The sequence below is a fragment of the Balaenoptera acutorostrata genome, chromosome 20, assembly GCF_949987535.1.
Source record: "Balaenoptera acutorostrata chromosome 20, mBalAcu1.1, whole genome shotgun sequence".
NCBI classification, from domain to species: Eukaryota; Metazoa; Chordata; class Mammalia; order Artiodactyla; family Balaenopteridae; genus Balaenoptera; species Balaenoptera acutorostrata.
In genome coordinates, this window is record NC_080083.1 from 41,830,261 (window position 1) to 41,843,755 (window position 13,495).

The 13,495-nt window shown below is 56.1% G+C and overlaps 1 protein-coding gene and 1 long non-coding RNA gene across 3 annotated transcripts; one reads left to right on the forward strand and one right to left on the reverse strand.

Moving 5' to 3' along the window:
- The first annotated feature begins 3,069 nt into the window (after positions 1 to 3,069).
- LOC130705932 (uncharacterized) lies at positions 3,070 to 6,342 on the forward strand. Its single transcript, XR_009006330.1, has 3 exons — positions 3,070 to 3,377; positions 3,900 to 4,013; positions 4,740 to 6,342. It is a non-coding gene; the product is annotated as an uncharacterized LOC130705932 (long non-coding RNA).
- A 1,086-nt stretch (positions 6,343 to 7,428) lies between these two features.
- On the reverse strand, positions 7,429 to 13,453 carry TMEM106A (transmembrane protein 106A). Of its 2 annotated transcripts, none has more exons than XM_007177739.2 (8): positions 13,356 to 13,453; positions 11,923 to 12,149; positions 11,325 to 11,388; positions 10,002 to 10,155; positions 9,293 to 9,433; positions 9,139 to 9,182; positions 8,576 to 8,629; positions 7,429 to 7,971 (listed from the first exon to the last, which is right to left on the reverse strand). In XM_007177739.2, the coding sequence occupies exons 2-8, from the start codon at positions 12,128 to 12,130 to the stop codon at positions 7,851 to 7,853; spliced, it is 786 nt and encodes a 261-aa protein (XP_007177801.1). In that variant the 5' UTR covers positions 12,131 to 12,149; positions 13,356 to 13,453; the 3' UTR covers positions 7,429 to 7,850. The 2 variants fall into 2 exon arrangements, with proteins under 2 accessions (XP_007177801.1, XP_007177802.1); XM_007177740.2 differs by lacking the exon at positions 13,356 to 13,453 and adding an exon at positions 12,942 to 13,317.
- Positions 13,454 to 13,495: the final 42 nt, after the last annotated feature.

The window sequence follows — 13,495 nt, forward strand, 5'->3', positions numbered from 1 at the left end:
CAGAGGAAAGGCTCAGAGACGCTGAGTGACCTGCCCAAGTTCCCCCAGGTAGTCGGTGACACAGGCAGGATTGAACCTGAGTCTGTTTGACTCCAGGGCCCTTAGATGACTCCACTAGACCGGCTGCCTGAATCGACAGACTCTCTGCTTGAGGTTCAAACTCTCTGTTTGAACCGGTTTTCAGGTTCAAGGGCTGCACCCTGCACCCTCCCTCCACCATCAACAGTGTTTGAGGCTGAGGCTGGGTTGAAGCCCCTTCTTCACCTATACCCTTCCCTCGCTTCCAGTAGGACTCAGCCTCTGCTGTTTCTAGAAAAATTTATATCTTTGGGGAAAGACCAACAGTCTACCCAGTCCCTGCCCCCAGAAGCCCTCCTGGGCTTCAGGAAACGACCCCCTCCCCTGGCCACTCCACCTCCTGGACACCCAAGGAGTTCAAAATGAGTCCCCCCAGAATGTGCCACTTCGGCCTGGGGTTATTTGAGTTGAAGGCAATGGAGGCCCCCAAAGACACAGGAAGAGCTTTTTACCTCCCCCTCAACTGCCTAAAAGAATTTAGATAGGGGGCCTGGCTCACAGAGAGTTATTATCAGAGACAACTTTTATCTGAGAGACCCGTCTGCATAGCAGGGCAAACATCCCGTTACCAAACGTCTGCCCTTCTTTCTGTCCGGTGACTCACCCTTCTCTGCTTTGAAGCCCTAGGCCCTTATCGCATTCCTTAGCTCGGGACGGCACATAAGCCTCCGCTGCCCTTGGGTCTCCTATCCTTATGGGATCCCTGAACATATGTAATTATACTTGTTCTTCTCCTATTAGTCCGTCTGATGTCAATTTGGTCATTAGACCAGCCAAAGAACCTAGAAGGCTAGAGGATGAATTTTTCCTTCCCAACAGGATGCAAATCAGGTAGGATAATAAATAATACCAACCTGTAGCTGAGCAATTTTATATTTCATTTCACATACTTCTCATCCATTGACCCATGTGGTCCTGTGTGAACCCACCCCCCCCCCCCACCCGTGAGGAAGGTAACAGAAGGCTACCCTTCTGGTTTTCCAGGCAAGGAAACTGAGGCCCAGAGAGGTAAGCTGAGTCCAGGGTCAGAGGAAGAGAGAGAGGGTAGGCTTGAGCCCAGCATATTAAATCCCCAGAACCAGGGTACTTTCTAATAAGCCACTCTGCCTTCACAGAGCTCAGACCCCCGTGAGAGCTGGCTGGATCTCGCATTTTCTCTTTCTTTTTTTCTTTCGTGGCCGCACCACGCGGCACGCGGGCTCTTAGTTCCCCAACCGGGGATCGAACCTGTGCCCCCTGCAGTGGAAGCGCGGAGTCCTAACCACTGGACCACCAGGGAAGTCCCTGTATGTTCTTGAGTCAGCACAGCGGGGGAGACGGAGGACTGAGGGAGGAGGGAAGGGAGGGGTCAGCAGAGGGCCGGATGAGGAGGCTGGAATCCTGGGAAGGGCAGGAGAAAGAAACCAGAGAGAAAAGCCAGACCACTTGGGAATTGTCCCCGGGGTCCACAGAAACTCAAGGCTGAGGTGGAAAGGTGTCTTCTACCTGCCCAGGGCCCTGGAGAGAAAGGTACTTTACAGATGCTCTCTAGGAGGCTTGGGAAGAACACCGCCCTCCTTCCCAAGGCAGGCGGGGGTTGGGTGGGGTGGGGGGTGGGGGGGCTGCCCAGTTGCCCCGGTAGTGGCCTCATTGTGAGGTGGTTCTGGTCACAGGCCAGGGGGTTGAGGTGGGAGGAGACGGAAGTGGTGGGGGCAGTGGCAGCCTCCTGGGCTCTGCCTGCCCCCAGCCCCTGCCTGGGGCCTTCTGTCACCGCCACCACCATGGGCAGTGCGTACCACTGGGAGGCCCGTCGCCGGCAGATGGCTTTGGACCGGAGGAGGTGGCTGATGGCCCGGCAGCAGCAGCAGCAGCAAGAGCAGGTGCATGAGAGGGGCCCCGTTCACCAGGGTCCTTCCGGGGACACGGAGGGGACGGGGAGGGAAGACGGACCCCAAGCAAGCCGTCTATTACCTGGTGAATGTTGTTTTGCTTGGGCTGGAGGAAAGCAAGGTCCTTCGATGTCTTGGATGGACCGTGTGTGTGTGTGTGTGTGTGTGTGTGTGTGTGTGTATTGGGGTGACTCAGCTTTGCTGTTGTACTAGGCTGAGGCCTCATGTGGGATTGAGGGGTCAGGCTCGGGAGGTTTTACAGCTGCGCTGTCCAATAGGGTGGCCACCAGCCTGTGTGCTATATAGCCCTTGAGACGTGGCTAGTGAGACCGACGAACTGAATTTTAAATGTTACATACACTTAATTTATTTAAATATACTCTTTAAAACAAATCTTCATTTTACGTACTGGAACATTTTTAAGTATGTTCGGAACAACGTGGATATGTGAATCTACTTTTTCGACTGTAAATTATCTGAACTCTAAATATAGATCAAATATTTTAAACCAAAACGTAGTGTCTAAATCAAGATGTGCCGTTGAGTATAAAATGCCCTCTGGGTTTTGAAGACTTGATACAAAAACAAAGACTATAAACTATCTCATTAATATTTTCATATTGGTTTTACGTTTTGGCTGTATTGGGTTGACCAAAATATATTATTACACTTAGTTGCACCTATTTCTTCTTACTTTGGTATGCGGCTAACAGCGCATTTCAAATTATATATGGCCCTCGTTATATTTCCATTGGACAGTGCTGTTTCAAAGCATGGGCAAGAGAGTATTCTTTACCCTCTGGCACTGCAAACGGTTTTCAGTGCGCGCGCAGCTCCCAAGCTAGGAGGTAGGTGGCCAGAGGCCGCTGTTTCCCGGGCAGGGGCTGTGCCGGGGGACACTGTTGCTATAGAAACGGTCCTTGGGTGTGGGTGGGTGAGGGGAGAGAGCTCAGGCTCCAGCCCCCAGCCTCCAACTCCAGGGAACAGAGACCCTCCAGCCACCTCCACCTCTGGATTCCCTTGCCTTGCTCCCCTCAGTGTCTCTGGCAGGGGGCGTGGGGTGACTGGGTAGGGAGGGAGGAGGATGCCACTTGCGGGCCGCTTCTTGACAGGAACTGAAGAAACTCCAAGAAGAGGAACGGCAATCTGAAAAAAAACCCCAGCCATCTCGGGAGTCGCCGCAGGAGTCGCAGCCACCGCCGGCGCCAGCACAGTCGCCACCCGCGCAGCCGCAGCCGCAGCCGCAGCCGCAGCCGCAGCCTCCGCAGGTACCCGAGCGGCCGCCGCCGCCGCCGCCGCCTCAGCCAAAGCCACAAAATGCCCAAGACCCTCTTACTCAGCGCACCTCCCGGTACATTCTCCAGGATTGCCAAAGGCCAGGACCCCACAAGGACCGATTCCAAGGAGGGGTGATGAACCCTCAAGGTCCAGGTAAGTGAGATGCCCGGGAGCGAGCGGGAGACAGTGAGGAGAGAGCCCCTGGCTATAGCCCACAATCCACATCTGTCACCCCACCCTTTGACCCTCCCCGGCACCCTTCACCTTTACTTGGGGGGGGGGGGTCACTCTCTGAGCGGATTTACACCAAGCGAGAGCTGCAGAGAAACCCGCTGACTTCCGCAGAGGGTGGCTCAGAAGTTGTCAGTCCCTTCTCCAGGGTGAGGGTGACAGACGGGGTCGGGGCGGCCAGAGGGTGGGATAGGAGGTGTGGGCTTAGCAACGGATATCCTGAGCCCTGGGGAAGCGGGGGGGGGGGGGGGGGGGGCGGGGGTCTGGAACAGGGAAGCACCGGTCGGCTTCCTAGTGCAGAATTCTCAGTGGGGGCTGGGACTTTGCCTTGCCCCAGCTAGGGGCCTTGGCCTGCCCCCAGACACGTGGTAAAGAGTCCAGCTGTGGCACGTGCCATCCTCAGGAACTGCCAGATGAGTAACGTGTGCTTCGTTTCATCATCAGGTTTCAGGAAATCTAGCCCAGATACACACACCAAGTACCCACGACTCACGGTGAGACGGCCTCAGAGTGTGAAAGGCAGCTAGAGCCTGGCTGCGTGTCTGAGCGTGCTTGCGTGTAAGTGCGGGTGGAGTCTAGAAAGGCTTCCTTGGCAGGAATCGGGAGAGGGGACTGAAGTTATTCAGTCACTTCTGGACGGCCCGTTCCTCCCTTCCACGCCCCCATAAAAATGTCTCTGTAGGCCCTGTTGCTCAGCACTCAGTATAAGTGAAGGAGCTGACGATCTAGTTGGTAAGACAGGACAGGTGCCAGAGAAGCAAAATCAAGGGGCCGTTTGAAATGCTGATGGGGGTAGAGCCAGCTGGAGCGGGAGGACGGTAAGACGTGAAGTCAGAGGTGGTGGTCTCCGTCAGGGGGTCTCCGATCACCACTCTCTGGGAGCACGACTCAGATCTCTGAGCCTCAGCTGCCCCACCCGTAAAATGAGACTGATAATACCGCCTCCTCAACAGAGGTGGCACGAGGGCTGAATTAAAAGGGAAAGCATCCAAAGCACTTAGCTTACAGCCTGGCTCACTGGGGACCGTCAAACCCAGGAAGACTCTTTTTTGAGAGTCTTGAGAATTACATAAAACAGGGTAAGCTTTGGAAAGAAGCTTTTCTTTCCTGACTCGGGTGCACAGGATGGGAGAACCTGATCCTGGCCCTTTAAGAGGAGGCCGGGGCTGCTACATTTCACTTCCATTACTCTGGCTTCAGAGGGCCTAAGACAATGTTCTGAAACCAGCAGGCCCGGGAGCTGCTAACTAACCCGTTTTGCCTCCTGTCTCTCCCTCTTCTCAGTCAACGAATTACATCCAGCAGTGGTGATTCAGAGACAGACCCCCCCCCCCCAAGACCCCACTGGCCATCAGCAAACATCAGATGAGCAGCCCCACCTTCTTACCTCCCAGCAACATCTCCACTTCAAAAGCCAACCCCTCCTGATCCACTCTGGCGGGGGAGGCTAGCTGGGAATAACACGTGATCTCTTCCCGGAAAGAATCAAGACCCTGGCTGGGCTCCCTGAGACCGAGATGAGGGGGAGGGGGCAGGAAGACCCACGAAGAGGATGGAGACGGTGCGAGAAGAAAGTGGAGGGCGATTCCATGCTTCTCCAGGCAAAGCCAATGGGAGAACTTGGCCTTGGGCGCCCCCCCCCGGGTCTACAGCTCCACCACTGGCCCTTATTTAGCAGCGAGAGGCCTGCTGGGGGCTCAGGTTTATGACTCTCACTGGAGCCACCAGCCCGTCCTCCTGGCCGACGCTTATTGAGATGCATCTGGGGAAGCGGGGGTTGCATCACACCAGAGCGGACCTGGGACCTGGGGCAGCATCAGGAAGAAGTGGCAGGCAGGGGCCTCCCCCAAGTCCGGTGTCACGCCTGGTCCACCGTGGGCACTCTGCTGTTGAACGGACGATGGTTGGAAGGGATGGAGAGAAAGAACTCAGAGGAAAGGAGGACTGCAGCCTCAGGCACAGGACACCGGACCTTGGGAAGAGGGGGACTCGCCCCCGCAAATCCACAGGCCTCTTCCTCCCTGGGTCTCAGCCTTTCCATGTAGCAGAGACAACCGAGAGGCTCTGGAGGCCCCAGGCATCCCCCTCACCACTTCCTGAAACTGACACCTGGGGTCCCCCAGCCCCGCTCCCTCTTCCACTCTTGACTGGTCAGGGGGGAGCCTGGGTCCTTTCACTGCTGCAGCATCGCCTTTGGGTGAGACTGAAGGCGCCTCTCAGCGCAGCGTTTCCTGAGAGGAGCAGTTGGGGGAGGCCGAAGGAGCGGGGGCGCACAGAACGGGAGCGTGAACGTTGGGAGGGACTCCGAGATACACAACGAGGGAAAGGGAGAGGGCGAGCTCCCCGGGAGCAGTCTCCCAGAAGGCACGGAGGCAGGGCGTGTTCCCGAGGGGCTCAGGGACCGGGGAAGAGACCCTGAGGCCCACTCGGATATTAAGAAACAGGCTGTGAGATGGGGAGCGTCCACCAGCTCCCTTCCCACTCACAGGAGCCTTTTATTTTCCTTTCTTAAACATCGTTAAGCACCGTTTATTGACTGCAATATAAGTCCATTACATTTGGCGAACTCCACCCAGCGTGAGCTCCAGCCTGGCCCTCGCGGACTTCCGTGCTCTTACCAGCGCCACCTCGACGCCAGTTACCCAGGCGTGGAAGCGCGCAGACAGCACCAACTCCTTCCTTCCCCTCATCCCCCCGGCCGGCTCCTCACCCGGTTCTGGCCCCACGTCCCCTTCTCCGGTCCTTCCTACTGCAAACTCAGCTTTCCCTGCTACTCAAGCTCACCTCTCTGCCTGTCTGAGTGATGGAAACCGTAACCGCCTTTAGTGAGCAAACACAATTCCTGCTCGCCTAAAGAACCCGGGGGTGGGGGTGGGGGGTGGGGTTGCCTGGGGCTTCGCGTCGTCCGAGTGACAGCAAAGAGGGGACAGCCTAGACCAGTCCCGACGGATACGCAGATACGCAGCTCCGGACTGTCAGTGCCCGAAGGAGAGCACAGGCCTCTGGGAGCAGAGGGTGCCCTGGGGCTAGGCTGGGGGTGCAGCGGAACCCAGCAGTTCGGCTTCACCTCTGCAGGTTTCCAGCGGGAGAGCAGCTGCACCCACCGTTTGACCTGCCTGTGTCCACTCACATGGGCTCAGGCTTGTGGCCTCCTTCGAGAAAAACCTTTTAAAATGACTCTGGCTTTGTCTCTGTTTTTCCTGTGCAGGCCCAGGGGGTGCCCGGTGCCTCCCTTCCTTCCCCTCCCCTCCTACTTTGCTTCCTGCTATGAAGAGAATAATAAAACTGCCTTCTGGAGAGGAGAAGCTTTAGCTGCAGAACACCTCTGACTTCCTGGGGACCCAGACAGTCTTGAACCAGGAAGGCTGCAGAGCCAAAGGGCCTTGGCCAATCTTGCTGTCAGATGGGTGGGTGGGTGGGGGACAAGTTACCAGGCGAGAAGCAGGCCATCACCATCACTCTGTCACACGACCAAAGCAGGGCGGCCTAGGAGAGCACCTACGGTTCCCTAAAAGGCCCTGGGGACAACACTGGCCGTCCCCCACGTCACTTTCTCATTACCAGGTGGAGAACTTGGAAAGGATCCATGTATTAAAAGCCAGACAAGGGCTTCCTTGGTGGCGCAGTGGTTGAGAATCTGCCTGCTAATGCAGGGGACACGGGTTCGAGCCCTGGTCTGGGAAGATCCCACATGCCAAGGAGCAACTAGGCCCATGAGCCACAATTACTGAGCCTGCGCGTCTGGAGCCTGTGCTCCGCAACAAGAGAGGCCGCGATAGTGAGAGGCCCGCGCACCGCGATGAAGAGTGGCCCCCGCTTGCCTCAACTGGAGAAAGCCCTAGCACAGAAACGAAGACCCAACATAGCAATCAATCAGCTAATCAATAAATAAATCTTTAAAAAAAAAAAAAAGAAAAAAAAAATTACAAAAAGTCTTGAAAATGTTTATAAAAAAAAAAAAAAAAAAAAAAGCCAGACAAAACGAAAGCTTTCTCCACATTCAGGCAGGAGGAAGGGCTTCCCTGGACGAGCTGGGCAACCAAGGTGCTCAGCACAGAAAGTGTGGGGGCCCCTCCATGCCTCTGAGGCAGCTCTGAGGAAATGTCAGGTCAGACTTTCCTCAGGACCAAGGGGAATATCTGGTGCTGGCCTCGAGAAGAACCAGGCTTCCGTTCCTGTGGAAATCAGAGAGGGTGTGAGGCTGTGTGTGTGTGTGTGTGTGTATGAAGTTAACGTCCACAGAAAGCTTCCTCTGCTGGGGGTGAACAGGGGGAGGGTATGATAAAGCAGGGCTTTTCCTCTGGCAAAGTCACTCTCGTCCCGTTGGGTGCCACGGAGTGGTGGGAGATACAGACCAGGCCGGCAGGTGCCCGGAGCTCGACGACAGCAGACAGGTCACGGCGGGCGAGGGACCAGCAAGTGGGGCTTGGATGTGTTTCCCCGGCAGTCCACATATTCGTAGCTCTGGAAGACCAGCTGCTCTGAATGGCTCAGGTAGGAACAGGTCAGGGTGCCCCTGGAGAGGAAACAGGGCTTTTTTTTTTTTTTCTTTCCAAAAAACAAAACAAACCAGTTTTATTTTGAAGATTACAGAACTTGAGCCTTGACCCCACCCAGCTTCCAATTCCACCCATCTAAGGATCTGCAGTTGGGGTAGGAGTGAGACAAGGAAGTAGGGAGGGGAGGGGAGAGACCTGGCGGCGGCAGTAAGATGGCGGCTGAAGTGCTCATGCCACCCGAGGTCTGGGCTTCACCGTCTTTACTCCTCCACACCACAAGGGTCTGGGAGGAAGAGGAAAGCCCCGGCCCTGCTCTGCTCTCTGGGGAGGGCTGGCTTCCTCAGACCAAACCCGGCCCTTCCTGCTGCTCCCCACTCCGCCGCCGAAGCACCTGGGACAGCTGCCCCCCACCCCCACCCCCCACCCCCACCCCCGCCCAGGGTTCCGGGCAGATCTGTGGCTGTCACGTCAGTAGCTCACAAGCAAGGTGGGCCTCAGGGGAGGGGCTGGACCTGCTACGGCCAAGAACCGACACAGACTCACGGGATTCGCTGCGATGACTCTCCTCCCACGGGGGGGCAGAAGTGGGAGAGGGGTACCAGGGCTCCAAGCCCTACTTACTGGATGTGCAGAAGCACGTGGTGGACTTTGATTTTCAGCCAGGTACAGATCTTGCTGAGAGAGACAGAGAGAGAGAGAGAACCCGGGCCCACGTTTCACACACTGAGCAGCCTGTCAGACAGCTCGGAGGAGACCTGCAGTCCCAGCCCCCCTTGCCTCCTCTCCAGCAGGGGCCCCACAGGCCACCCCCACCCCTTCCCTCTCCCTCTGCCCAAGGTGAGCGTGTCGCCCCTGCTGCAATATCACTCCTCCAACCCCCACTGGTTTGGCCCAGGCACGGGCTGGCCTCTCCCTTAGTAGGAAACGGGTGAGTCGGGCTGAAGAGCCCGAGGTCATATATCGTAAGCATTAACCAGATTCTAGCCTGGCTTTCATTCCAGTCCAGGTCCGAACAGGCAGAGGCTGGGGACCCTGAATGCCTGTACGTTGCAGTCTTGGCCACAAGAGTGCGGGCCACCTGCTGACTGCAGGGCTGGCTAAGCAATCAGAACGTCTGGTGGGAATTCAAACCGGGTTCCCAGCCGGGAAAGAGGCTGAGGGAGAAGGGATCAAGGGCTACTCACTATGTGTTCTCGTCCCATATCCTGTTGGCCACCGTATACAACATCTGTCAACCAAACGGGTGTAGGGTTAGCCCCGACTCCAGCCACCCCATTCCTCCCGCCACCCGCGTCCACACACAGCCGTGGGCAGGGCTGGCCAGCAAGAGGGAGTCACCTGCTCACTGGCCAAAGGGCCGATGCGGAGGAGAAGGCGGTTGGAGACCTGCCCCACCACGAGGGACAGGTGCAGAACCTCAATGGTCAGCTGGGTCACAGCGACGGGGTAGTAGTTGTTATTGGAGACGCTCAAGATATTCTGGGGAGGGAGACAGGGAAAGGAAGGGGCTAGGGTAGCACCGTCCTTGGCAAGAAGGAGTCCAACGGTTTCAAAACCCCGCAGCCTGATTGAGCCCCACCCCCAACATGGGCCTCAGCCGCTCGGGCCCCAGGGCCAGGAGCCCCTCCGCGGGGCTCCTAATGGCGAGGGGTCACCTTTAACTGAGACAGTAAGCTTAAGACGTTAAGACATTAAGACATTAAGCTAAGACGTTCAGCTTAAGACATTAAGACATCAAAATCCAGTCTCGCCCTGCAAGGCTCTCTCTCTTCAGTCCTGCCCACCCAGGGAGTCTCAGGCACAGCACCCCGACTGCGCCCAGTGATTTATGGCTCTGGCCTCAATTCTAACCCCTCACAGTTCCAATCCTGCACAATCTGTTAGGGGGCTCATGGTTGCTCCTGCTTCTCCCCAGGCTTCTGACATCCTCTGGGTGCCATAAGATCCCTGGGTACCGATGCCCAGGGTGAGAACACTGGACAAGGGCTACAGAGGAGTGTTGCCAGGAAGGTGGGGTCGGAGCCCAGGGGCACAGGCACCCACCCACCGTTATATTGAGGTGGATATCGGCCTCGTCAACAGTCACCGTGGAGGAGTTGAGGCCTACAGGCTGCACGGCGATAGTCCGGGGAAACAGGAAAAAGACGATGAGAGAGGAGGTCACCAGGCAGATGAACACTGCCAGGAACACGAAGAGCTTCCTGTGGGAAAACAGGACCTGGGGTAGAGGAGTGGAGAAGTCTGGACACCAAGGCAGCCTGGGCCGGGGGCGTTCAGACACTCTTCTCTCTATATAAGGCTCTCCTCCGAGTTCCCCCTCACAACTGTACACTTAGCTCCCCAGATGTGGAGGACCAACCTAGGCTCAGATGTGGCCCAGAGTGGGTAGGAGCACCGGATTGAGAGGCTGGCAGCCCGGCTTCCATTCCCAGCTCTGGGTACCCACTGGCCCAGCAACTCTGAACAACCCGCTTAACCGCCCTAAGCCTCAGTTTCCTTGTCTATAAAATGGAGATAATTGTACCTACCTCATACAATCTGTTATGGGCTAAGGCATGAAAAGGCACCAATCCCTGGTCCTGGCACAGAGCCAAAGGCTCAACCAATGCTAGCTATTCTCACTGGAAGAAGTAAGCCCATGTGAATTTTGACAGTTCTGAATTTTAATATTCATATTCAGAACAAGACATCATCTGTCTATCTAATTCAAAATTGAGATATGCATTAAAGAGAGAGCACCTTGTTAGCATTTTCTAAGGGGCACTGCCAGATTCGGCTTCTGGTGCACTGGTGGGGGTAGGCTGGGTGGTGGCCCCCCCACGGAAGCTGAGGACCCTGGGAGGACGTTGCAGGGATCTATGTCAAAGGACCCAGATGACAAACAGGGTCATGGGCCCCCCAGTGAAACTCAGGGCTGCCTCTGAGGTTCTGAAGTGTCCCAGAACAGAGAGCAACTGGTTTCCCATCTCTACGGGGAAAAGAACAAGCAGGTCTGAGCTGCCATAGCAAAGGAAGTTCTTAGGAAAAATCACTTCCCCAAACCAATTGCAACCAGAGCCACTCCCTCCCTCCTGGAAGGACTTGCAGAGTCAAGAGGTCCTCTCTGTCTTCAAAAGGGAGCCATGCTTCTTGGAAGCAGTGATGCTTAGGACACCAAGAGGCCTCAGGTGGTATCTGCTGTGCCCCGAGCTTCTTAAACTAGGAAAATCCTTGGAAACAGGGAGCTAATACGTCTGAGGCCAGTGAGGCTCAGGCTTTCTGGGGGAGAACCAATGGAGAAAAACTGGGGGGGAAGGGGGATTGGGGGAGACAAAGACGAAGAGCCCCCAGGGGCAATGCCTACAGAGCTGGGATAGGAAGAGGGGCTTACGTGTGCCTGGGCTTCAGCCTCTGGTCCCCATAGGGGATGAGGGCCACCAGCTGCTTCTCTAGTTCTGTAGAAAGAGGGTGAGAGGGAGGGCCAAGAAGTGTCCATGACAAATGTTTCCTGTGCCAGCCTGCCAGAAGCACCCCTCCATCCCACAGAGCAGTGTCAGAAGCATGCCACCTCTGCCTCAGAGCAGGACTGGGAATACTGGGCTGTTGGCAGCTCAGCTTTGCCATCTCTAGAACGGAGGTGAGATTTTCATTAACAGGTGTGAAGAATTTCTGCACGTCACCACAAATCAGAGAAGCCCAATTTCTTTGGAGAGGTCATTATAACTTCTTGAATCCTAAGGCAGTGCTGCTAAGAGAGCAGAGAGGCTGGAAATTCCCTGGGTTTGGGCGGTACAACCAGAGCAGGAGGGGGGTCTCTGCAGCGAGCCCAGGGAGGGTTAGCGTCTCCCTGGCTAGCCTGAAACTCAGGGACTAGGAGCTGGGAGACCCAACCCCATCCAAGGAGACTCAGAGGGGCCTGGTGCTGGCCAGCTGGCTGCTAAGAGCTTTTCCTGGATCCCAGGCTACTTCCAGAGCCTGGGGCCACTCACCTCGAGGGATCTCCCCACTGCCCTGGCAGGTGGGACAAGTCACAAAGCTGACACCAGCAGCCCTTTCACAAGGCACACAGGAACAAAAAGGCTTGCTGCTGGTGGTGCTGGAGTAGCTGGCAGCCTTGCTGCCAAAGGCTGGGTCGGGGGACAGGATCGACTTGTTCTCATTCTCCCGAGAGCCCAGCTGGGAGAATGTCTCACCCATTGTTCAGGGGTATTTTTCACTGATGAGAAAAGAACAAAGTTCAGTTAGCACTGATGCCGGGTGTCACTCTGGTTTTAGGTTCTTGAGATTGGCAAGGAGCCCCACCACAATTTCAGCAAGCTCAAGCCTAAGGAAGTGAGGGTGTGGAAATTCGAGCAGTTACACACGACTCTTGGATCAGGAATCTCAATGCATTTCAACCCTTTTTTTTATTGTAGGAGAGCTCAATCGGCCTACAAGAGGGAAAAGCAAAGCAGAAGTTATTTCACTTTAAGGGAATTTCATAAGTGAAAGGCAGGACGCTTAATTTTGTTCTGGAAAAGTTGCTGAGCTGTCATTCACTGCAAGGGAAGGAAGTTAGATAGGCCTTGGGGGCAACAGCCAGGAGAGCCCCTTCATCCTCTGCGACAAGATGACTCTGAACATGTCTCCAGAGCACCCGGGCAGAAATGCCTGAGGCTTCCAGCCTGGGTGTGGAAGGAAAGTGTCCATTCCTGAGCCTGGGCAGGTGCTGGCGTAATAGGAAGGCAGGGATTCTTTGGAACAAGAAAGAAAAAGGAGGCTAGGCCGGCCACAGGTGTGGCTAAAAACCCTAAAATGATTGTGGAAGGGAGCATAAACCTCTTCCGCTTGTTTTCTGAGTTGGGCTGGGAAAGAATGTCTGGGGGAGGGTGGTAGCAATTTCAGGGTCAGTCCTTCACTAGGACGAGTCACAGCTAACTCCAGATTCTTCCCAAAAGACTGGTGGCAAATGAGTGGGCAAGGTGAGCCGAACTCAGACCTTCTGGGCTTAAAATAAAGGAAGCCTCACCTGGTTTAGGTCTGAGATCCTGGGCTCCTCTCAGCTGCAAGAGGGCTAGAGATTTCTGGAGTACGTCTTTGGGGAGGAGGGCCTGTAAGGCAGGGTGGCTCCAGGGGCCACCAGTCCCCTTCCCGTAGAGCCCTGGGGACCGATTGCACCGCGTTGGAGGAGGTGGGGAGCAGCGACCCTGGCCTCCCCAGAGGCTTCACGCCCTACTCTGGGGCTCGGCCATGGGCTGCGGGGTCGCAGCGGACTGAGAGGCTAGGATTTCATTGAAGGAGTATTTTAAGTCCCACCAGACACCCCGAGAGGCCGTTAGTAGAGCTTGGAAGCTGCGTGTTGGGCTAGGAGGAGGCACAGAAGGGGCCTGGGCCCTTGCCTGCCAAAGGGAAAGAAGGGAAGGAGGGTCCCGAATCGCCTTACCCCCGGGTGACCGCAGCAACAGAAACGCCTGCAAAGCAGAATCGAAAGTGCGGGAGCCGAGGTTTCGCCCCAGGCTTCGGCTCAAAGCCTTGGGAAGCTCCGCCCCGGCTCCTCCGGACCCGCCCCTCCCTCCCAGGGCC